The sequence below is a fragment of the Frieseomelitta varia genome, unplaced genomic scaffold (assembly GCF_011392965.1).
Source record: "Frieseomelitta varia isolate USP_RPSP 00005682 unplaced genomic scaffold, Fvar_1.2 scaffold_313, whole genome shotgun sequence".
Lineage (NCBI taxonomy): Eukaryota > Metazoa > Arthropoda > Insecta > Hymenoptera > Apidae > Frieseomelitta > Frieseomelitta varia.
This window is the reverse complement of record NW_025110050.1, coordinates 79,874-104,595: the sequence shown is the minus strand read 5'-3', so window position 1 is coordinate 104,595 and position 24,722 is coordinate 79,874. Positions and strand designations below refer to the sequence as shown.

The 24,722-nt window shown below is 42.1% G+C and overlaps 2 protein-coding genes across 4 annotated transcripts in view; one reads left to right on the top strand and one right to left on the bottom strand.

The window, feature by feature from the left end:
* LOC122529876 overlaps nucleotides 1-24,722 on the bottom strand; it is a 124,459-nt gene that overhangs the window by 74,817 nt on the left and 24,920 nt on the right. For 2 of the 3 annotated variants that reach the window (XM_043656379.1, XM_043656380.1), the window contains exon 15: nucleotides 11,144-12,141. Coding sequence is in view for 1 of the 3 variants with exons in the window: in XM_043656381.1 (XP_043512316.1) it covers nucleotides 451-613; nucleotides 4,773-4,872; nucleotides 10,887-11,127 (504 nt within the window). In the remaining 2 variants the exon portion in view is untranslated. Of the gene's footprint in view, nucleotides 1-450; nucleotides 614-4,772; nucleotides 4,873-10,886; nucleotides 12,142-24,722 lie in introns of those variants that run through there. The other variant, XM_043656381.1, reaches the window with a different exon arrangement.
* On the top strand, nucleotides 5,159-10,890 carry LOC122529877. The gene is made up of 4 exons (XM_043656382.1): nucleotides 5,159-5,811; nucleotides 7,697-8,071; nucleotides 8,523-8,720; nucleotides 9,125-10,890. The coding sequence occupies exons 1-4, from the start codon at nucleotides 5,428-5,430 to the stop codon at nucleotides 9,176-9,178; spliced, it is 1,011 nt and encodes a 336-aa protein (XP_043512317.1). The 5' UTR covers nucleotides 5,159-5,427; the 3' UTR covers nucleotides 9,179-10,890.

Here is a 24,722-nt window from a genome sequence, read left to right as displayed (position 1 = left end):
TTAAATTTGCCGGCGTGGATCGGTCGTTGCGCGGTTTTATCGTTGAAAAACAGCCGGGCGGAGAGGAGCGAGCCCAAAGTCAGGAGGCGCAGGTTGAACCGAGATCCGCAGCAACTGGAGCGTGAGAATTTCGTTTACCACGCTCGAGAACTCGGCTTGGTTTTGCCAGCGAGCACCGGCAACCGTTTTATTTATTCACGAGTGCTGTCAAAATTAGCATCGCGCGCTACCAAATTATCGACGAAGGATCGATTTCCGAACGCGTCAGGGACACCTGTCTCTCTCTCTCTCTTTTTCTCTCTCATTTTCTCTTTATCTCCCGTCAGAGTCTAGGTGTTCACTGACCTAAACCCTGAACGATCCCCTGAAAATTGCACGCTGAGCCGAGTATCGCGAAACGCGGTGCCAGTAAACACGTGCGTTCGAGATAGCGGGACATAATATACTCACGTCTTGGGCAGAGAGAATCCTCGTGGCAGACTGAATGGTCGTGCTACCCGAGTGGGGTCGATGATGCAAGGATTCGGCGGTATTGTCTCGAGAGTAGACACTCCTGTACCAGGGCAATCCACTTGAACTGTCTCGTCTGTTTCGGTATTTCCTCCACACGTGCCTGCAAAACAGAACAAAACAAGCGGTTCGGTCGCTTCTCGCTGGAATACCCGTCCCTCTGTTCGCCTCTGTTTAACCACGCTATTCGTGCTTTTCTCCATTAAAGAGAGGGAACTTCGAGCCTGTTCGAATACACGCTTCCGTACGCTTTGAAAACTGCCGGATTTTCTGCGGTACATCGCATCGTTCGAGTGGAGCATGCAGCGAAACTGCACTGCAATTCGTGCTGATTCAGTATTGTAATTGGGTATCAGAGCGCGGATGTTTAAAAAAAATGCAAAACTGCACGTCATACGTACAAAATTGCCAGTATGTGATGAAAGAAATTTAATTCGTAATTATTAAAGTGTCAATATGTTCAAGGTATACTATTATTACAATGAAAGAAATCTCTGCAATTGTATCTAAAAAAATTATAAACCCGCATGTGAAAATACGTACGAGTCGAACTTTTACTTGAGATACTTTGGAAGTGGTTCATTTATAGTACTTTAAATATGAGTAGTTACGGCCATCGTAGAGGTATGTTAATAAAGTTATAGATTTAATTTACGTGCAAATAATTTATTAAATTATACATTTGACCTGCAGATGATAAATTGAATTATAGATTTAATAGATTTATTTTCCGTGCTCGTAACTTTAAACACGTTTCTCTATTTGTATATTCGCCAATACTATCCACTGTGTTTTAATTAAATTAAGGAAGAAATATTTGATATTCCTTCATTTTTATAATCAATATCATTCTGAATTTATAAAAGTTGAATTTAAATTCGATAAAAATGTCTTAAAAATTTACCGTAAAAATTTAATATTTGAGGGAATTTAAAAATATCACGTTCGATACAGAAATTGTTCAATAACGTTCTAAAAATTTTTAAATTATAAAAATCTCGATTAATGACTTTACCTTTGCTCGATAATTTTAACAGATTAAAAAAAAAAAAGAACGAATATATTGAAGATAAAATTTCGGAAAATTCCATGTGGAATTCGGCAGAAATTCAACGTTGCAATTTTCACCCGAACGGAGCACAGATTTTGTAAAATTTTTTCACGAAATAGAGAATGAACTACAAAAGCGGGTAATTAAATTCCAGAAAAACACGGACCAAAATCAAAGCAAATCCAAGAGAAATATACCAAAAATTAAAGAAAAAAAAAAAAAAAAAACGTTGTGGAAAAACTCAATTCCGTGTTTAAAAAAACTCGTCGTTCAAATCGCATTAAATCAGAGTGAATCGTACAAAAGAAAAAAAAAAAAAGAATTGGTTACTTTCGAAATGATGTTCGATCAAATCTGCGTAAAGAGATCCGTGTCAAAACAGAGCCAGATGTATGTTGATTTAAATACCAGGAAATTTTATTCGGAAAAACAAAAGGACCCACATCGACCTAATATTTAAAAAAAAAAAACAAATTTAATCAACAAAGCGAAATGAAACGATCGGAGTATACCTTTCCGCAAAAATGGAACGAGGAAATTGAAACAGTTAAAAATGAAACAGCCTGCTCCGGCCAGCCAGTCGGTCACCGCTTAATGAATGAGTGATACACGTTCGTTTTAATTAGTAATCATCCTCGCGCGTAAACCGCGTTCGATGCGTTTTAGTTTGATCCCGCTTATTTGCATAGGACGCAATGGCAATTATTTTGACAGGGAGTCTCGAAATCGTACCTCGCCCCCGTTATAGCGTAGTAGAATTTCGATTGAAACTAGCCCTGGTTACGCGAGCTTCGAAAATAATTTGAATACATCTACCGCGGCGGTTGAACAACTGTCGAATAAATTGTTCCCATTCTCCCAAATAGACCGGGCATTATCCTCCGGTTGGCAGCCACAATTTCAGCAATAACGCAGGATTATTGTTCCTACCCTCGAAATACGACGGAAATTTGCGAATACGTGCAGCACCCGCACAGATCCGTGGAATCGGTTTTTATTGCAAGGACGGCATTAACGGAACCCACCACTTAGGCCAGAGTTAATTTCTCGGGACCAAAAGAGATTCATTGAAATTTACACTGTATATTCTCTCTCCGGCGATTTCGCTGGGAATGAGAAAGCAAAGATAAATTCGAGTTGAAGAAAAATGAAAGGTTGAAAGACGAATTGAAAATCTAATCCTTTCAATACAGAATATCCTTAAAAGTTTTTTCAAGAGCATGCAGTATTCACTGGAATAAATAAAAAGTCTTGTTCAGTGTATTATACCATGCGTTTTCATATTTTGTTGTAGCTCCCGCGTTTCACTTTAGTCAAAGAACATTCTTTATGATTCTGTTGCTAACGAATACTATTTGTAGCTGAACTTTGGAACCAGTGGTTCTACCGCTTTGTGTAGAAAGAAAAAAAAACAAAAAAAAAAAACAAACGAGTCCGCAAGAAAGAATAACACTTTGCCACTTGGAATTGAATCGTCCCAGAAACAAAGCTATTCTATGAAAAAACTTCGCTCAACATTTTCCACTTATTTTCCCGCATAGAACATTCTCCCTCTCGGGTCCGGTCTTGAATCAATTAAATTCAAACTTTCGGAATTAATTCTCTCTAAAACGAAATTTTAAATGGGAAAAAAATCGGTCCCTCTCTCTAGACTTATTGTCACATGTAAAACCACCCTGCGTTATTTCATGATCAAAAAGTCGCTGCGAGTATTTACGTAATTAACAACAGAAATACTGCAAGAGAGAGAAATACTGCAACTGCAAAAGGTTAGGACCTACATATATAACGAATCGCGAATAAATCGTATAATCCTTCCATCGTGGTTTATGTTGCCCCGATAGAAACGATCCCTTTGTCGTCTTCGCCCCCATTGTTATCGATGAGATAGCGCGCGCGTGCACGGATTGCAAGAATCGCGTGGGTTTAGGTATCGATACATCGTAAGGGATTAGAGATTACGCGGCAGCAAAGGCGACAATCGATCAGCATGTGAATTTCCTACGGTGGGTAGGTGTTATAACAGAAACGGTTCGACAGTGATCGAGCCGCGTGCAACGCCGCGCATCGGCTTTGTCTTTAATTGCCCCATTAATCAACGTCGAAGCTTTCGCTTTCACGAGATACAGCCACGAGAGCACCATCGTCTCTTGTTCGCAGTTATAACGCGACCAAACCTGTACCGTTAACTTATCTGCCGACTTAACGGTTTTTCCGTGCTGCTCTTTCGCGCGGTTAGATGTTCCGCAGATGTTCTCGTCTCTGTGTCTCTCAACGCGACTTGAACGTGCTCGTGCACAGCTGTGAAGAACCATTGCGCGTACTGTATGAAGTTAGAAGAACTCTTACAAGTATATACCCAATTTTGTGTCTGCACGATAAATACTGACGAGTAGATTAAAGATAAATAAAAGATTGATTGATTTCAGATCTAAACAGTCAGCGAAATTAATGTAATAAACTGTCGAAAAATTCACGTTGGAACTTTATCATTTTTATTTCTTATTATTGCGAAGATTGAAAATTGTACGTGTGTAAATAAAATGATTGTTTGAAAAGGAAAAGAACATGTCGCACGAAATGCAAAATGAATTACACGTAACAATATTTTATTCACTATCACTTTCTGGCAAGCAAAACAGTAATATTACTTCGCTATCGCTAGAAATATCTCGGTCATGAGTCTCTTGCTTCATTGGTGAAATACCATTTTGACGACGTATTCGCGTTTTGAAGTGTCTTCTGGCTGTTTACTTCTAACCTATCCAAATAGACATTTGGACATTCGAGGAATAGTAAGAGAGCGAGAAACGATTACAGAAAAAAAGAAAAAAAAAATGTTGTTGCGATTGTTGCGCAGGTGCGCGCCTCTCCAAAATTGGCAAACTCATACGAAAGAATATTTAAATATAGCGAGAACACGTCACCTGTCCTCGCGACAGAGTGGACTCGATTAAGATAATCCCCCGATACTTCGTTGCAAATATCGTGAAAAATGAAGTTGCCCTGGCGACAAATAAAACGCAATATCGAAAATTCCCCCTTTATCCTCTCGCCTACTTTCGAGAGATGGAACCACGCAGCTGTTTGACACGGTGTAAAATCTCCGACGATAAGAGAGAGACAAGTGCGGGTTAAAGAAACGGGCGTCAGTTTGCGACAGTTTTCTAAGCGTACGTTTACGAGACGATGCCTCGTGCCGAGATCTTACCTGACGCCGAAGGCGATCCCCAGCGCGACGATCAGCGGCAGCAGCGTCGAGATACAGGCTAGAAAAACGGTCTGTATATCTGAGAAACCGGCGAGTATACCTGCAAAAGCGTGTAAAATGCGTTAGTACATTGTGAATGTGAAATTGTGGCAATTTTAATGGGCAAGGATTAAAGCGATTAAAGTTTCTATGACACGCGAGCGGGACCTCGGTCACGGCCACTTCGATCTCGCCAATTAAAAACACGCCAACCGCGCGAGAAACGAGAGCAGAATGAATACGTGTGTGCATCTCGCGGTGATGCGCGTGACGCGCGTATTTTTCCCCAATTGCAGTCACGACGTCTCGAGAAAACTGCGGGATGATGACGTCGAACGACTAAACTAATCGATAAGTAAATTCCCCTTGAATCTTTTTTCACCAATTTTTTTTTTTTTTTTTTTTTTTTCCTCCAACGAGAGGCTCGTCAGAGCGAGCGAAAGGTTTTAAGGTTACGACAACGTTAATTGCCGATCCGTCCGCCGACCTAACCTAAGCTTCGACACGTCAACACGATGCGTCCCAGAGAGATAGCTCTATCGTCGATCTCGTTTCCACTGACCCTAAAAGCGATGATAAGCGGACAGCTGCGGGACAACCGCGTCATCAACGTACAATGAGCTGCGACTGTTTCGCGAGGAGAGCGTCATGGGTGACCGTCGAGCGCGAGAAATGGATGAACTGTTACTTCCGCAAGCTGGTGCCGCTTTATAGAAAGTCCACCTGCCTGTGGAAGAAAGATACGCGCAGCTACTTGGACAGGGAGCAGAGATACCGTGCCTATGCACGAATTCATCGAGCCATGGACCTACCGGGAGTGACCTTGGTGGAGATGGTGTTGAAGATCCGCGAGATGCGTCGCCTCTACGTGAACGAATTGAAGAGGCTGCTGGAGGCGAGGTCGTGCAACCACTGCTATCGGACCTCGCTACCGTGGTTCTACGATCTGCATCGATTTCTCTATCCGTACCTGGATTACGATGAGGCGGTCGAGTTGCACGTTCGTACATATACATATACGTATATATATCGATAAACTCGTTACGCTGTTAGCATGGACGCTGGTGGCTCGACAGTTTTGCCAATAACCTTCGTGTGTGTAGTTTCTTGTTACCGGTGGCTCTCCCCGGTACCAAACGTTTTTAATCCTACGATTACAACGACGCTTTCGATACTCGGCGAACAACGAAACTTATACACTCGGCAGTTTCCGTGGAAAGTTTCACGGTAGTGAAATAGAGATAAATTACATTCGGGCGAATAAATTAAATTTTATTCTATTGGAGCAGGTCGCGTAGCTGGTTTATTTGCGTCCTGTATTTAATTGCAGTTAATTTTCATATCACTTTCCGTTCAACCCTTAAATACTGTACACTGTTTGTAAAATTGCTCTCAATTTTCGTTCGTTTCTGTTGCACTTCGTATATTGTTTCATATTTATCTATACTGTTCAATCTCGATTTGAATTCTTTAATATAAAGCAGGATCGAATTTAATTTTTATTCGCCATCCGGCACAAAAAGATAGCTCGACTTCGCCGTTTCTTTCTCGTATAAACGCGTTTCTCTGCAAGTTGCAAACGGCACAGCTTGTGCTCTTGCCTTGGCCAAGGTTTTTGTTGCAACTTTCGTCACGGTTTCAGATGTTCGCAATTCTTTAAAAGATGTCGAACATTGCCAACATTTGTCGTAACTCTAGCTTCTTCTGCAAGCTTGAATTTATCCTGAGCTGTTAAACATTGCGGTCTAACTTTTCTTTTTCCACAATTATCGGTATCTTTTAGTACATTAACTATTACTTTGCGACTTTCGTTAATTGTTCTGGCCATTTTTATTACAGGATAATATCCTGTATCCGATATACTCGTTTAATTTCAATATCGTATCGTATGTATTTCAGCCGTTTAAATCATTTTTACGAATGTTAATGCGCAGTTAACTGACTCGTATTTCACACGAACGTTACACTTTCGATAGCTTCGACTGAGCATAATAAGACGAACACAGAGGAGCATAAACATTCGACTTGTCCGAACTTGTTCGCCTCGTGGCCAATATTTATATTTTCGTTTTTGTATCATTTTGAGAAGTTGCGTCTTGGTGATGATTCAACACACTACACACCCAACGATACGATACATGACAAAAGAAAATATAGAGTGTGTTTATCTGTAATCATAAGTACACAAGGGTACAACTTTGTTTCTACAAGTCAGAATTATTTATTATCGAGTAATTATATTCCAGTTTTACAATACGTATTCGTATTAGGCACGATAATTAATTATCAAAGTTAAACCAATTACACGTTTCGTAAATTTCTCGATTCCTTCCATCTGGATACGTAATTCAAACGAAACTAGCCTAGATACGTTGTAAGTTCCAAGGAAATTCTTACAAAATTCCACCAGTGCGTAACAGATACGAACAAAAATAGAATTAACTTGTTAACATCAAATTAATCAGACCGTTATCGCGATGTTTGAATTTACTTATCCTCCATAGTTCAATGTTTCAAATAAAATAACATAACTTTAAAGCTTTCGATAATCTCTCCAAGATATAATAATATTTTTCACAAGTACTCGAATATTTATGAACGTAAAGCGTCCGACTCGAAATTTAATGAATATCAAGTACGTCGATAATCTCCTCATAAGTGTCGTTTAACAGGACCTCGTACGAATGTGTCGACATCCACAAAGGATGAAAGAATATTTCAAAGTAAAATACCACCGTCGAAATGGCTGTACACGAGAGCTTTGGCACGGTGCTCCGCGCACAAATGCGGTCATACATATTTAAATAATAGTTTTCCTATTCCGCGCGATATCCGCGCCATCATTTCCCCTGAAAATGAGACGATTCGTCGCCGGATTTTCGCAGAACCCTGGCCAAACTTTTGTCGAGACGAGGGAGGAGACCGAGGAACAAAAATCACGGGCAACTACGTCGGATTGCAGTTGCGTCCGATGCCTGATATCCAACAGGAACAGCCGTATCGAGAATTTCTTATCGTCTAACACGCAACGAGCTCTCACTACCCTGAACTCCAGTTCCCCTGTCGTTTCCTTGGCCGAAGTCAAGACTCGCTCTCGCAATTGTCCCCGCTCCTGCAGCAGAATTACCGAGGCTAAGAAACGGCTGGACAGATTCCCTTCTCAAGGTGTCTACTCAACGATCAGCAGATCCACATCCTGCTACGAAGAATTCCGACATCGCGGCGATACAACTGAGAACGAATTAATGGACAGGCGACAGGTTGATTAGCTGTAATTAGTATCAAGCGTAGAAGTGAGGATTTGTTTAGACGATGTTTAGATGAGCTACTATCTTGCGATCATTTGCGAGTGTAATTAAAGAAACAGGTGTTGCTCTCGATGTTACAGAAAGAAATCAGGCGGGAAATCTAAAAATTAATTTAAAAGATTTAAAAAATCTGACAATTGATCTTGATAATAAGGAACAACAGCACTGCGTTATGTCGATCGTTTTACATTTAACAAGCAGCAACCGAGTCTGAAATCCAACGTTCCCACAAAAGCAAGAAATTAATCCCTTTATTCGTAATTAACATTTCACGTTGCATTTACTGAATTGCATTTACTGCATAAAATGAATTGACTGCCAGTGTAATGAAAATCAGACTAATTGGGAAGGATCTGATTGCGTGTATTTTGTATAACCTACATGAAACTCGTTATTGAAATAGGGAAACTGTCGCGAATTTACAATCTGCGGGTTGCACAGCACGGCATCCAGTGACAATACCTGCGAGACCGACTCAGATCAATTAGATACTTTCTCTATGACCGTGACACGTTGTCTGAAGAAGTTGGACAAACCATGCGCGCTGAAGGCGCAGGCAAAGATTCAACAAATCTTGAAGAACATGCTGATGAAATCGAAGGTAATAAACCATAGATACGAGAAGAAGTATTGGCAAATGTTCTCGCTCCGATTTGACTGAAATTCCGATGGGTTCCTTTCAGATTGAAACGGGAATTATTCACGAGAAGGATTCTTTGGCAATTCAAGATTTTACGAAGAAAGTTTTAGAAAATATTTCCGACACTACATATATTATTTTATAACAGTTATTACGAATTCTATAATAATTAAATTTCTAATTCATTTTATAAGTATTCCGAGTAATTGTGTATGTCGGAAATATCGTTGTTGTTAATTTTCAAGTAGCCAAACATCCTTCTCGTAAACACTGTCGTTGTCTAACAGCAACCTGCTTTCAAAATTTCAATCAAATCGAACATTTCGAAAATCCGCCAGAGCATTTAAAATCAATCCATTTCGTAGAACAATCCGCCGAAACGAACTCCTCCGCGCAAATCATCCTACGATCTGCGATAAAACACACTGTCGAAGATCCGGAAGGAAGGTAAATTTACAATCTAAATATTTGAACAGCTATCTGGAGTTAAAAATACCAGACGCATTGTTTCAGCATCCATCCGGTACGAAGCGAAATCCCAGAAATCCGACGGTTTGATCGCCGGAGCATCGTCGCTTACCTTCAGTTTGTGCATAGCAGGTAACTCTCATAAATATTACAAAAAAGAAAAAAAAAGAAAAGAAAGAAAGAAGGAAAAAAACTCCCGGCCGGTGTATGAATAGCTCGCGAGTAGCATGAACATCTAACGACAAAAAGCTACAATCGGAGACTGAATTTCGTCGTATATCACGGTTCTAGCTGAGCACTGGATGGTATCGATCCGACTTCGGTAGACCGCAGCGTTACGATTAGTATTCAGCCGGTGTCGCAGTCGGCCGGTCAGACAAGGACGAGGATGGCAAGATTTGCTCCGGCAAAACGGAGGCTGCGTGCCACGCAGCCTCTGATAACGGGTTACCCTTTGATCGAAGCATCTTTCTCTCTCTTCCTCTCAAAGAAAATAAAAGAAGTCCACGTTCCTCCGTCGTTATTGCCACATATAAACACAGCCTCGAACGAGAACGCGTTAATCCTCAAAGCGTGTCTTCTCTCGATTAAAGGATCATCAGAGATTGTATCGGATCTGATTCTGGCTACGAATCCACCCCGCTTGGCTTCCAGATCAATTACTCGAGTCGAAAAGAGTTTTCATCGCTGCGCTTGATCAGAATTCTAAGAACGCAACTTCGAGGAATGATCGATGCACTTTCAACCCTCGCGAGCGAAGAGGTTGATATTTCTCGCCGGAAGTGAAAATTCTCGGCGAATCAAGCTATTTGCCTCGTGAAAGGAAGAAAAAAAAAAGAAAAAAGAAAAGAACAAGTTGGAGAACAACGTGGTAATAAATTCCGAGAGCCGGGAGGATTAAGCTCCGCCGGAAACTGTTTTGCGTGCCGTAGGGCAACAGGAACAAGAGGAAACCGGGGGATCTGCGGTTAGTCTGCTAGGACGGCCGGGAGAGCCTAGAACGAACGGGGTTACCACGTTTAGACCAATTCCCAAAATCCCCTTGATACTCGATGAAACACGGGATCCGAGCTTGATCAAAAGAGATTGAGAACCTTTCGCCGTGACGATTAAACAGCTCGCGAGTATCTACTCGCCTGTTCGCGCGTTTCGTGCGAGATCACAGAAATCAACGTGGAAAAATCGAATCGGCCAGGGGAACAATTAACATGAGAACGAGTGTCTAATTCGATGGAAACTGCGATACGCCGTGAGGCAAACACGCGCTGAAATTATTTTCGAACGAACAAAGAGCGCGGCCTCGGCTCCGTGGACCTCGTCGAGCCATCGAACCCTATCGATACTCGGCTTTTTTGCGAACCGGCAGCCGCAACTGGAAATATAATTTTTTCCCATGGCAGGGACATCAAAGCGAATTCCATCGGTCGCCGATCGAGAAGCACGAGAGAACGAGAAGAGGTAAGCACGAGAGAAAAAGAGAGAGAAAGAGAGAGCTAGACGAAGTTAGCAAGGTTAGCAAGGTTAACACGGAGGAGTATGTAGTCAGAGGCGATTGGTAAGTGGCGTTTCCGGGCGAGAGCAGCCTAATGCAGTCCCATTAGGTTCGGCTTTGACCGGTATAACGCGCATTAACCGTATTCACAGGCTCTTATTACTTACTGTGATCGAGCTCGTCGTGCTCCACGAGGTAGCCGCTCACGTTGTAGATGTGATGGTCGGGTTTAGCGGTGCTGGTAACCGCAGCACCACCCGTTACTGTCGTGGACGGATTAGTCGGAATTGCTGTGCTAGCGCTAATCGCGGCTGCGACCACGCCAGGCGGCGACGAGGATATCGTCGATACAAGATTCATCGTGCCGGTCGAGTTCTCGACCTTCGTCACGTTTAGCTCGCTCGTCATTGTTCTGTCCGTTCTGTCCAATGTCCCGTCTCTTCTACCTTTGCATATCACACCTCTGTCGGGAATTCACGACTTCGAGGGGAAGAGAGAGAGAGAGAGAGAGCGTAACCGCGACGCGGTTATTACTCCAAGTTTGTCGGGCGACTAGCTGCGCGCCGAGTCATCGATTCGATCGGTCGGTCGACGCTGGTGGACACGCTGGATTCAACGTTCAATTTGCAATTACTATTCAATTTAGACTTAAGCTGCGCCGATCGGATCGGTTTGCCGGGCGACAACCTTCTTGAGAGGGTTCAGGATGCAAACAACCACGGATCGAGTCGACGGATCGGAAATCCAGTTGCACGCCGCACGAAAACCGAGGAACTCCCGGCCGCTTTGCATCTCTTCCGGCCAGCAGATCGGTGAAATTCGAAACACGCAAGCGATCCGAACTCGCAATTAGCCAATTCGGCCAACCCCCGAGCCAACCCAAGCCCGATCTCCTTAAAGACGGCCGGTTAATTGGATTCACCGAGTGTCCTAACAACCAATTAACCGATCGTTACTCGCGCGTCACCGCGCGTACAAACAACCCGAACCCGAAACACAGCTTTCTCTATGGCACGATCGACCGACACACGTCCGCGTGCAATCGTATCGAGGACGTCCCTGGTCTCCCTGCCTGGAGAAACTATCAATTACGATTATCAGTGCAACCAGTTATGGGCGCTCGGCAGTTCGTAACTTCTACTCGGCCTATCTCTCACCCTTGGCCAGATTTCACAAGTGGATTAAACCCGACCAAACAAAGAGATCCAACGAAAAAAGAGAATGAGAAACTTGTTTGGCCCCTTGTCTATGACGCCGCTCCTTCTCTCCCTCTCTCCCTCTGTTTCTCTCTTTGTAGCCAGCAGACGAGCTCGTTCCTCGGTTCAATTTCGCCGGTGTGGAGGACGATTCCGTTGGTATTTGTTGGCGAGCAACCGAGTGTCGTTCATTCTCGCTCTGTCTTCCTCCCGGGAGAACCGCCTTCTGCAACAGAAAAAAAAGAACAAGTCCTTGCAGTGGATTGCCCGTGTAATTTCATTTCCTGCCTGGGAATTCATCGACCGTTGTTAGATTACTCCCGTAACAGTTGGAGAAAAGGGGGAGAGACGATGTCGAGGGTGTTAACGTTTTCGAAGGAACCTTACAATACGGTAGAATCCACCACGTCGCGCGATCCCAAACGCTCGCGGCTCTGCTTGCGATTTACGGTGTGTTACGCGCCTCAGTCGCCGGCGACTGGTTTGATCATTACCGTCGTTAAATGCGCCAACACTCGGGAGGAATTTTTTTCAAGGTTAGTTTCACGTCGGTTCATCATCTCCAGTGTCGCCGCGTCGCCATCGTTCTCCGCTTTTATCGCTCGTAAAGCACACCGTTTCTAGCTGTTCTACGTCATTACCAACCCCATTATCGTGTTTTCTTCTTTTCATCAGTCCGTTGCATTATGTAACGAATGCTCGAGCGACGCTACCCTTGGAGGAAACTTTTTGACGCTCAAAACGACCGTCAACGACGACTGTAACGTCGGTTGAAACAGAAAGATTTCGTTGGAGTGGAGTAATGTTGTTACTAATTTGGAAATGAAAAGGCACACGCTGGCTGAGGATAGTATTCGAACACTTGCGTCGTGGAAAATATGGATGAAATTTAAATCAATCAGAAGTTGCAAAATATTTACCGTAATAATGAAGTGTAATTGGTATAAAACAATTTTGGCTTATTAACTCACGGTAATAACTTCATCAATACATCACCGCTGCATATATTATTTATAACAATTATTAATTGCGAGACTTTAAATTAAAGTGAATAGCCGCAGCTAATTAATAATCCTTTATTCTTGTAGCAACGTAATGAATAATTGACCGTTTAAATAGTTTTACGATCTTTATGAATATTTTGCAGCTTCGATGTAAATTTCCAGAATTGTTCCAAACTTTAATTCGTGTGTTAATTAGAGACGGTAAGAGTCTCGTGATGAAATGCTAATGAAATTTCAAAATGTTTTGCATAGCATACCGCTGTGCGAATACTTTCGTGCGCTTGCGCGATTCGGAAAGAAAAATTATCAATGTTCGAAATTTGAGGACAACCTTCCTACTAGGGAAGCAAAAAAGATATCTAACTCGCCGCGTTTCTCCCCTATGTTACTCGCATGAAATAAATTTCTCGAATGAGATTCCGTAATAGGAAGCACGGGACTATCCACATTCCACGCCCACGTTCGCATTTGAAGTCCGTCGATAAATTCTGGAGCTTCCGGCAGGCTTCATCTCGGCCCATTCACCCTCTCGAATTTGTCTTTGTCCCTGTGACCGTGTCTTTCAGCCTCTTACAAAGCATTTCCTCTAACCCTTTCGACTCTTTGTCTTTTCCTCTCTCATTTCTCTCGTAAGCCCTCCGCCTAAGCGCGCGTGCACACACACACATACACACACACACACACACGACACGTTTCAAATCATAGCGAATCGTGCGAGAAATACTAGAGGAGACCTGATTTAGTCATTTTCACGCGACCAAGCCGCGTAGTTGTCACTGATTAGTAACGGATCTAGTTCAGATTCGCAGCAGCGAGACGGGATAGACAATTTCGAAATACACCGCGTTCCTCGGGTCACAATAGCAGTTTCCAGCGGAAACGTGCTCGATAATTAAACTTGGCTGATAGTTAGCGCGGCATTGTTCCGCTAACAGTTTTCCGGGCGTGCAGTAATTATTCATAAGCGTAAGTTCGTAATGAACGTATGCACGCGCATTCCCAGCCATGCTTGAAATTCGGCCACCCGTAGCCAACCTCGGTGACCCTCCCCTCTCTGTTTTACTGAATTTCAAGCACACCTTTCCTAGGCGTTTCGCAAAAATTTCGACGAGAGAACTCGGCTGTAGTTTCTTCGGAAAAGCGAAACAGAGATTGAACTTTCCTCGATCAACGAGCGAAACCCTCGAGACCACCCATGATTCTGAATTGAATGTTTAACTCGATACTTGAAGGTACTCGAACTTTAAATAAATACGCGTTTACCATCTCGTCGCGACGATTCCTCGCGGTAGTCAAAAAATACGGGACGACTCTCTATATTTTTCTAAATTTCAATCTTCTCTGACTTCTCCAAAATGTCTACTATGAAAGAGACTGTGAAAAGGCGCGAGTTTCTCCGAGAGAAAAAAAAAAAGAAAAAAAAAGAAAAAGTAGGAAGGAGAAGAAAATGACAAAGATTGGACTTTCTCGGGCAAATGAAAGTCGAGGAGCGAGATGAAAGCCCTCGAGACGACGCACGATTACATTGGACATTTAATATCGATAATTGGCACTCGATGTCTGTGGTGGAACGTCGTTAACACGAGCCCATCGGTAGTTCGAACACGACTTCGCATTAATTGGCACGGCGCATTGAAATTGCAACTGCACTGCGGTTGCCTCGAGGACACTCCTACGAGCTGGGAGGGAAGGAGGGAGGGCGTCGTCGTAGGATACAAACTACCCTTACAGGACCGGTTGACATTGTATAATGAACTCCGCCTTAACGCAACAATACAACGTGATAAGCAATACCGACCGAATTATTAATCCTCGTCCTCGTTAATTTGCGTCAACTTGACGCGCTCTTCTTTTACAGAAATATTATTTTACACCGCTACTTGACACTCGGTGTCCCTATTTTTTTCTGAAATCTAACTTTCATTCGGATCATTCTGTTAATTTTTAGAAAATTAACTATCACGAGCTAACACGAGATAAATAACAACAATGATGACAAAGCATACCACGAAAGTTGTAGATAACATCTGTTACAAAAAAAAAAGATTCTCGCGCGTGATTGAACAGGAAAATTTAGTTCATTCGTTGTTAATAAATCAATTTTCGACGGGGCATCAAGTCGGAAAATACGAGGGAGGGGCGAGAATTAATCGAATCGAAAAACGATTACGTTGTTTCGTCAAAAAAAAAAAAAAAAAAAATCAGCGATTGCGGCGCACTGCTGACCTTTTATTGCAGAACGTACCCCAGAAAATGCTGGCCGTGGTTAATTCATCAGACCTCCGGCACGGAAGTTCGCCGATTCAATGGAGAACAACGGAGAGCGACGGTGGCTGATTACGCGATGCTCTGTGTGTGTATTTTCGCGACCTCTTTTATCGTCATCCCTCATTTAGCACGACGCGCGTAAACTTGCAAGAATATCCGATGAACGTGACGTCTTCGGGCCTGGAAATTATTTTCCAAGCTTAGCGGATCCCTCCCCTGTATAAAGTATGACCGAGTCAGATTATCGTTCGGCTAAAGTATTCACCGAGGAAGCTCGTCGGGCTGTGTACGAGCGGGTTCATCGAGGGCCGTTTCACGAGGTAAAGAACGTTCAGCCGGCGAGAAATTTACGGAAGAGGAAAAGCGAAATATTCTCTTTGTCGCGCGCGGGGGAGTGGAGGGGTGCGCGCAGCAAAGTGAAACAAAAATTCCTGACGAGCGGCAGCAGCCGTGTAATCAACGGGAACCGTTGCCTAGGCCCGGTCTCTCGCAATCAGCAGCGAGATCGCGCAACCACGGAAACGTGGAGGTGCACCCTCCCCTCCCCCCTTCCCCCGACTGCCGAGATTTTAATGAAAATTTACATTCAACGGCACACGCCACACCGCCGCCTCCGGTGTTCTCGGAATGCCTGTCAGATTTGTGCCACGTACGTCGTGCATTTTCTCGAGAGTATCGGCTTAACTCGGTTGCGCGTGTGAAACGTAAGCGAGGAACAAGGCAAACAGCGATGGGATCTGAAATATCTTCGAATCGTTTCCAATCTGTCCTGCGTATTACGACGACGAATTCGAAGCTGAAACATTCCAAGAGTCTCGACGAGATATTAAGAGCGCAACGAGTATTTTACAAGCTTCGATTAAAACAGCATCATGAACGAAATCTAAGTGCTGTCATATATAATATGACAGTACGATGATATATAACGGATTCATCTTCGAACACGTAGCTTTCAATTTATTTATTAGCATTATAACTTAGTCTGAGATCCCACGACCGACAGCAACCCGACCCGCCGCCGTCGAGATTCGTTCTCGCGCGCTTCGACGAGCATCTGGCCGTTATGGCGGTTTAGTAATTCTTACGTAACGCCTCGCATCGCCTCGCCTCGCCTCGTCTCGGCTCGGTTCGGCTCGGCGAGATCGCGATGCCGATTTGCATAATCGAACTCGGCTGGTTCGGCTCTTCCCGTGCTACTAACCGCCGCGCCAGCTAAACGCAATTGCGGCATCTGCGGCGCTAATAAGAAACTTTCTCGGCATTAATTCCGTTAGGTTCGTTTAACCGGCGCCGTGTGCCAACGACGACGACTCTCGCGGCGCTGTCTGCTTAAACGGCCTCGACGAGAAAACAGCAATTGGCTTGGCCGCCGGAGAGTTTAGGCCAAGTGTACACATGAATTTCCAACGATAGCAAAAGTCGTTCGCTCGCTATTAATTAATTACTCCGGCTAGTTAATTAGTCAACGAGTCTATTCGCGAAGAAATTTCGCGAGCGTACACTCGATGCGCAAAGATCGAGAAACATTTCGGACTTTGATCTTCGATACCGCTTCTGCCAGGTAGCCAGCAGGCTTTGTAATTAACTTTCGCGTCGGAGTCTCTTTTGCGTCTCGATTTTCGACCGACGCTCGTTAGTGAACAGAGGACTGCGCCGTATTTCGCGTATTTTTCGTACCGATTGGCGAACTTATTTTTGGAAAAGATCCTCCGCGTAAAGGAAACCGTATCTCCGTGACAATTTGTGGCACGAATATAACGATAATTATAATTTTCTTTTTGAAAGAACGGATATGAGAATTTTTGACAGAGAACAGCACTGATATTTTCGTGTTCCACAGCGATCGATGAGTTTGTTTTTCAGGAATATCTCTGACGCAAAGCGACTCGTAATTGCACGATAATTCATAATTTTTGAGAGGAAATTGCACTGGCTTTTGATAAATTATTTTTGTGCCGTACGTCAATTGGGAAGTTTATTTTTGAAAACGATTTCTTATATGAAACGAGTCATACTTGCGTGATAATTATGATGACAGGTAATAACGATAAGCTTTGAAAAGAACGACTACGGAGATTCATCGATTTTATAATCATGGTCTTTGTTATCGATCAAACGGTTTAATTAGCCAACAAGTTTTTGATCAATCGCTCATCACGCTGGTACACAAGCTACACAAGCTGCCAAATAATGTATGACCAATTAAATTACACGACCTTTGCCGGTTTAATGGCCCTAATTATTAACTTAACGGACTCATTGTGTCCGCCTTGCGCAATGAAAATTACGCTCGAGATAAAAGCTGGCCATGCCCAATGAATTTCTGACAACGCGCGCTTATTTAAAAGCGTGTGCATTTGTAAAAAGCTCGCCCGGCATAGAAACCGATCGGAAAGCAAAGGAAAATAATGAATTTAGGTAGATTGTTTGGCATTCTATGCAAATACTATACAGACTATAATTGTTTGGCATTCTATGCAAATACTATACACAGACTATAATCTAATTAACTAAAACCTACTGAATGGAAAATTTCGTGATTTAATTGAATCAATTCTTTGTATAATACTTGCAAATTTAAATAAATCCTATGTAATGTAATGAAATGTAAAATTCACCATGGTCGATATATCGAATAACCTATTAAACGAAAACAGCAAACCTTTTCCAATTTAATTGAAAAAACAGTGAGCTAGTTTTATTTCCATCAGTGTTTTTCGAAGCACTTTGCATAACACGTATGCAAATCTAAAAATAGCTTTTTTCGACGAACGATCGGGAGAAAGTCGATGACGAACTGGAATCCGGATCCCAATGGGTCGAGAAAGTCACTGGTGAACAAAAGGGGTGTCATCCAACCCGAGATACTATCTTACGCTTGAACTAACTCCTATTCTGTCCAAATAAATGACGCGGAAACCCTGTAGCTTCCATGAGAATGTACTTGCCTGAAAATGAAGGCAATTTACAGTCACGTGATTTACGACAATACTGCTTTATCTAACATACTAGTGGAATTTTGAGGTCATCTAATCATAATCAATCTAAATTTCGATTTGATCAAATATGATATGATTGAATATCAATCCAATAAAAAATATATATGTACTTCCGTTCGTAAGTATTAAGCTGTTTGGTTATACGAAACGATTAATCTGAAATATCAAGAAACATTCATTTACAAAAGTAAATGAAACTTTTCTTGAAAATTTATGTCATCAATTCAGTCGTGCAATTCTCACAGACAGAATAAATTTTATTGAACTTTGAAGCAAATTAAATAAGATACACGACTCAAAGTCTGTTACGGTATTGAGCATATCAATATAATGATTCAAAGAATATTATCATCGATGAAATTGTTACTACAATACCTAATGCAAATTAAATAAGATTATGCACAATTCCTAGTTTCAACAATACTTTCTAGCACACACTCAAATACCCAAGTAATTCTCTTAATATTTACGAACGGCAGTACAGCTTCTCAAAGTTCAACACTCCCAGTGGTCAAATTTTCATCTTCTTAATCGCGAAACTATGAAACTTTCTCTCGTGAAAGTTCCCCCTTGAACAACGAGACATCCAGCGCGAACCAGGTCGATCGCTATATACGTATCTGTTCACCGGTGTGCCAGCTCTATCAATGATACAATCGCGTTTACGACGCTGGAAAATTCTCTGGAGTAATATTCCGGCAGGATGTTTCGCCACGTTGCCCCGCCCGTGGCGCAAAATCCTGTCGACATCGTGATTCATGGAGGCACTTGGTCAAAGGGCAAACGAACTGCTTACCGAACTGAAAATTTATGTATTCGTGATACGGAGGCTATCGCAGCCCAGGGACCGCGATAGAAATTTGCTGGACGATCCCAGGTTGAGGGTTGACCGATCCCTTCGCTTAACCGTGGAATTCGAAACGACTATTACTTTCAGGTCGGTTTCCTTTTTCGCGTGGAAGCCAAAAATCTTTCCAGAGGTGAACGAAAAATTCGAAAATTGCTCGCCGTGTTTTACGTTGATAACAGTATTTCTTTCCCCCCTAGGAGACAGTTTTTTTTAAATGAAAACCAAAAGTAGTTTTATGCAATGGTTCACGAAAATATTCGAACGCAGCGTGAAAAATTTTTATAAATATATCATGCGATTCTGATAATACTTGTTTCTCCTTCAATGTAAAATTTTCTATTGCAGACAGACTCTCGAATTAAAATTATGCTTGATATTGAAGTGAAAGAAACTGAAACGTCTTCCTTTTCTCAATCTTCGTTTCATAAATAATCTTTATATTAATTGAAAATGCACGTAGGAACTACAAGATATTCTGAATGAATACACAGTATGAAAAGATTGCAAAAGCATCGAAATAATCAATTATCTCTTGTTTAATAAGCTTCAATATCCAAAAGATGCCTATACATCCTGTACATTAATTTTCTACATATGTGTTGAATCGAGTATTACCAAAATTTTGGAATAGTCTGATGATAATTAATCCATGTTGATATTTTCTCTGACAATATGTATCTTCGTAATATTGCACTGTAAATATATTATTACAATATTGTATTGTACTGTAATTGTATTCTAAACTGGTTTCAAATTTTATTGTTATTGTTATTAAGACGTTTCACAAAATACGTGCACGTAATATATGCGTAAAAGCTTTCTTTAGTTAGTGTTCGAATAATTTCGCGATACGACACACCGTTCCTAAACGAAAAACTCGAAAATGTCTTCCACGTTCTTCCCACTGACACAATAGAGACCTTCGCAAAAGTAATCGTCTCTCTCGATCCGGTTTCCCTCGAAAGCCAAAAAATTCGTTTTAACAGCTAGCTAAGCGAAAAAAATCGAAGATCGCTCGGCTGGCTAATGACAGAACTTTCGACACGTTGCGTTGGATCGAGCCAACATTCCAACCTAAAGGGATTCTCGAAAATTCACGTTCCGCTCGAACTAGTTAGACCGCTATCGAATTCCGTATCAGCGACGGAACAATGTCGTAATGTTTTCCCATGGAATGACAATAAACGTTTTACGAGAGAGAAATAGGATAACGTTCCGAACAAAAAAGGAACGAAGAAGATAAAGAGCGACAAAAAGAACAGAGAAAGAGGGAGAGAGAAAAAGCAAAGAACAGTCGTATCGAATGGCGTTTTTCGCGAGAAAATGAGATTCCCCAGGCTTTGCTACACAGCCTCGGTACAAACGTACTGCCTCCATTTCCCTAGGCGCTTCTATGTTTTCCTCCAACATACCGTGAACAACACAAGACGACATCGAAAGTGCAAAACGCACACGCGCAGATGCGAGCCACAGGAAGTTGCCAATGGCAAGTGCCAACGCGCACGATTCCGGAGAATATCGACCATCAAACACACCGATAAGATTACAATGCAGCTAGCTCCATCCGGAACGGTTTCTCAAACGGTTTCTTAGCTACAAATTCTTTCGGGAAATATATCCCGAGATCGAGACGTGCCTCGTGCCATCTTTACGACTGTTAGACCCCGAGACTCGAACCTCGAAGGATCGAACCTCCGGAATTGTAGTATGCAGTTTAATTAAATCGCCGTGTCGTCCTTACATTCCACGTTCTGTACTCGTTGTACAATTAAATATGGTCTGTCGAGCATCGTATGGAGAAGGAGTACAAGGTCGACTCTCTTCGCGGAGACCTAGGCTGGTCTAACTTTCTGCTTGGTGAGTTATCTACGTTAATTATAGGAGCAGCAAGAATATTCAAAGATTATTTCGCGTAGATGTACTGTACTAACCAAAGCTATTTTAGAAGACTTAAAATTCATCTTTACGATACTTTATGATGCCGATTACGAGTTGTAAAATGGTAAATTTCAAATTAAATTATCGACACGCTAACAACGTATACTTTCTTTATCGTGCGAGATATATCAAATTGAATTACAAGAGTTATCGCAGGATGTAATGATTAATTTCGAAGTAAATATAATACAATGTCCTAAAATTTTCTTTTCAACATACGCATCCAGAATGCTCGACAGTAAAAATACGAAACTGCAAAATGAGACTAAACATTGGCAACTATGTAGTTCAACTATGCTCTCTACATACTTGTATTGCTCACGCTGAATGGAAGGATCTCGCTGGTGTTCGCGAACAGTTCGTCGCCGTCTGTTTGCCATCTATTTGCATACTATTCTTGCGAACATGTTCGCGAAACACAGTTTCTCGGAAAAGTTTACACTAAAGCTCTCACGAACACAGCCAACAGTAGCAAATGTGTAAAATATTTTTGCAAGTTTTCAGAACTTCCGGCGGCGAGTTTGTTACCAGCAGCACTCGCGAGAAAATCTCAGAGTGGTTATAAAATGTTTACGGATATCTTACGGGCGCTATTCGCGAACAACGTTTCCGCGAATACGCGGTTTCAGTATTCTGATCGATGTATGAGAGTCCTGGTACGATACTCCCAGGGCCAATCGATCGTATTTTCACTTATAGAAACATCACTGTCCCCCTCGAGTCTCAATATCAATTCTTTCTTCTTTTTATAGCGTCGTCTGTCATTTCTATTGCTAACGTTCTTTTGATTATCTTCGATTCCGTTTCTTTTTCTTTGTTCGCGATTTTAATAAGGAAGGCACGTTCTTTGAAAGGTTAACAATTACTAGACTGTAAATTTTCATGTAAAATCGAGCTATTTTGAAAGCGCGACGAGACAAACAAATTCCTGCTTACGTAAATATTCTGGCTCCGTTTCATCTAAAATTTCAATACAATTATAGTTCAATTATAACCAGATTGCGGATATAAAAATATATAAAATATTCAAACTAGAATACTCGTTGCAACATTCAACGCGTAAAACGAACTTTTAATTAAATTTCGACTTTTCAATTGCGTTCATGAAACTACGAATATATTCCACAAGCATTTTTAAATACTTGATATCCTTTTGTGTACTCTGTGCACTTCTGTGCTTTCAGATTCCCCATAAATGCATGAACATCCGCAATAATCGCACTGCTAGCAATTCCCCTTGGAATATCCTCTCTGTGATAAATTCACTACACGCAGAGCACGAAAATTTTTCCAAGTCCCAATTTCATCACGCTGAAACATACATCGAGGAAATATTGCTGAGAAGGAACACGCGTGCGACAATAAATTATTTCTCGACGACCCGTTGTTTGGTAATTTGCCGATATTACGTAGAAGCAGGACGTATATCGATACTGGCAATCTCTTTCGACAAGCTGATCAACGAAAACTCGAGGTGAAAGCTTGTCGAACGTCGTAACTGATCCGCGAACGTGTCTCGAGCAATCAGGCCAGCAAGACTAAACATTCGTAGCAGGTTAAGACCAATTACACGGATCTAATGCGATCTCGAGTGGTGTATCGAATTATGGTTATCGAGAGGAAATCAAGCCTAATTACTCGGATTCCCTGTTACATACCCACGAATATTCGATCAAAATCCTCTTACACAATTTAATCTAATATCATTTAGAGGAATTTTGGTGATAAAATGAACGAAATTCGAGAGATTGCGAGCCACACGACTAATTCACTTAATGCGAAATTGAAGATCGATAATATTCGAAAATAAATAGAAGGATATTTTGGTATAATTTCTGAACATTATTTTTTTCAGTTTAATAAAATGCCCGTCATGTCGCACAATTAGCGGGAAAACCGTACGTATTTAACGCGACGAAGCTTATTCCTCCAGAAAATAATCCGGTTAATTTGATTGACTTTCATTTGACAATAAATCAATAACCGATTTCGCCGAATTGTTAGCTTTGCCTCTGATTACCTCGTCATCGTTAACATTGTCGGATTAAAAAGAAGTTTAAAAGGACGAGAATCGTTTATTGCGGAAACTATGAAACTGGAAAGTTTCAAAATTGTAAATTTGTGAAGGACAGACGTTTTCCAACGTCATTTACGGGTAAATAATCGTGGAAGAAGGACTAGAAATCAGTCTCGTCCGGCACGTCAGATTATACCTATAACGATCGCGCTCTAACCCTCGGAGAACTCGCTTCGTTCGAAATTAATTAAACCGCGTAAAATGGTTCAAGGCTCGCGGTTTAAAATAACCTTCCAATTGTCGTTTCCATCTCATATAGAAATGCCTCGAAGCACCTTCCTTAGGTATTCGATAGAAATTCCCACTGACATTCCATAACAAACTTGGTACACCTTTAAGAAGACCTCGTCGCCTAATAGAATGAAAGACAGCACGCCGCTTTGTGCTTGATGAAAGTTTCCGGGGAAACTCGCGATTCGATTCGAAAAGAGGGGAACGGAAGGGGGGTGGGGTGGGGTGGGGTAGGGTTGAAGTAGAAGGCACCGGAATAGAGTTTCCGGTTCCGATTCTGAAAATGACGAGTTGCACGTGCTTCGTGCGCGCCGCTAGAATCTCTCTGTTGGGAAATTCGCCAAGGTTCGTTAGCCCACTCAATTTCGACGAAGACCTTTTGAAAGCGTAGCCGTGACAGTCGCTTGTTACAATAGTCGCGTTCGATCGTCGGTTGTCGCGCTGACGTCGGATCGACGGCGGTGCCTTCTCCTCGAGTTTCATCCCTACAGCGGTCAAAGAATACAGCAGGCGCGTGAACTTGTCGTAGAAAACTTTTGTGCATACATGTATTATCTCCGTTCTATGAAACATTCTGACGTTTCATTAACGCTATAACGAAACACGAGCATAACACGATTGTATTAGCAAAATTCGATACCAACTTGAAAACGTACATAGAAGTTATGAGATAGATATTGCAAACAAGCTTAGTAAAAGATCAATGTATATTAATGTAATGAACAAACGTTTAAAGACGCTAAAGTTTACTGATATAATAGATCGTGACTGCGTAAATACTTTTATGATTTCTGTAAAAATTTTACCAATGTAATCACGATAGTTGTATGTCGTGACAGTGTTAACGAAGTTTCCGAATGTTTCGCAAACGTGTGCGAATACTTTCGTGAATCACTGTAACTTTAATTATTTCATCTTCGATACGTCAAGATACACGCACGCACATACACATACAAAAAAGAAACAGAAGAAAAAAAAAAGATAAACCAACGTTGCAGCATGTGAGGAGAAGCAAATATCGAGATAAGCAAGAGGATCTCCCGGAAAAGCTGTTTCTCGCCGCTATCTTAGAAATGGTGGGCGCTAATAGAATTCTAGAAGCTGTTAGACGCCCATTCAGCTGCTTGATGGCCTCCCATTGAATCGTAACTTCTTTAAAAAGCCTGGTAACCGTGGTTCCCCCTTCCCCCCCTCCAGCGAAGTTAAGGATCTCTCGAAGACGAGTTTCGCCGAAGCAATGACGCACGAATTTATCGAATCAACGCGACTGAATTCGTTCACGCGCGAATATAACCAAACAGCTGGTCCAAGGAACTGCACTCTAGACGCAGACGAACAAGGAGAACTCGGTGGCTCAAAGCAAACGGGCGCGCCGTGAAACGGAGCATTTGACACAAGGTGTTAACACGTGTACGGCTTGCCAGACATACCGACGAAGTC

Bases quoted from the DNA above. Each gene is read 5' to 3' on its own strand.
- LOC122529877 (XM_043656382.1), top strand. From the start codon at position 5,428: ATGAGCTGCGACTGTTTCGCGAGGAGAGCGTCATGGGTGACCGTCGAG. The intron at 8,072-8,522 runs GTTGATTAGCTG...TTATTGAAATAG, and splicing joins AATTAATGGACAGGCGACAG to GGAAACTGTCGCGAATTTAC. The intron at 8,721-9,124 runs GTAATAAACCAT...TCCATTTCGTAG, and splicing joins ACATGCTGATGAAATCGAAG to AACAATCCGCCGAAACGAAC.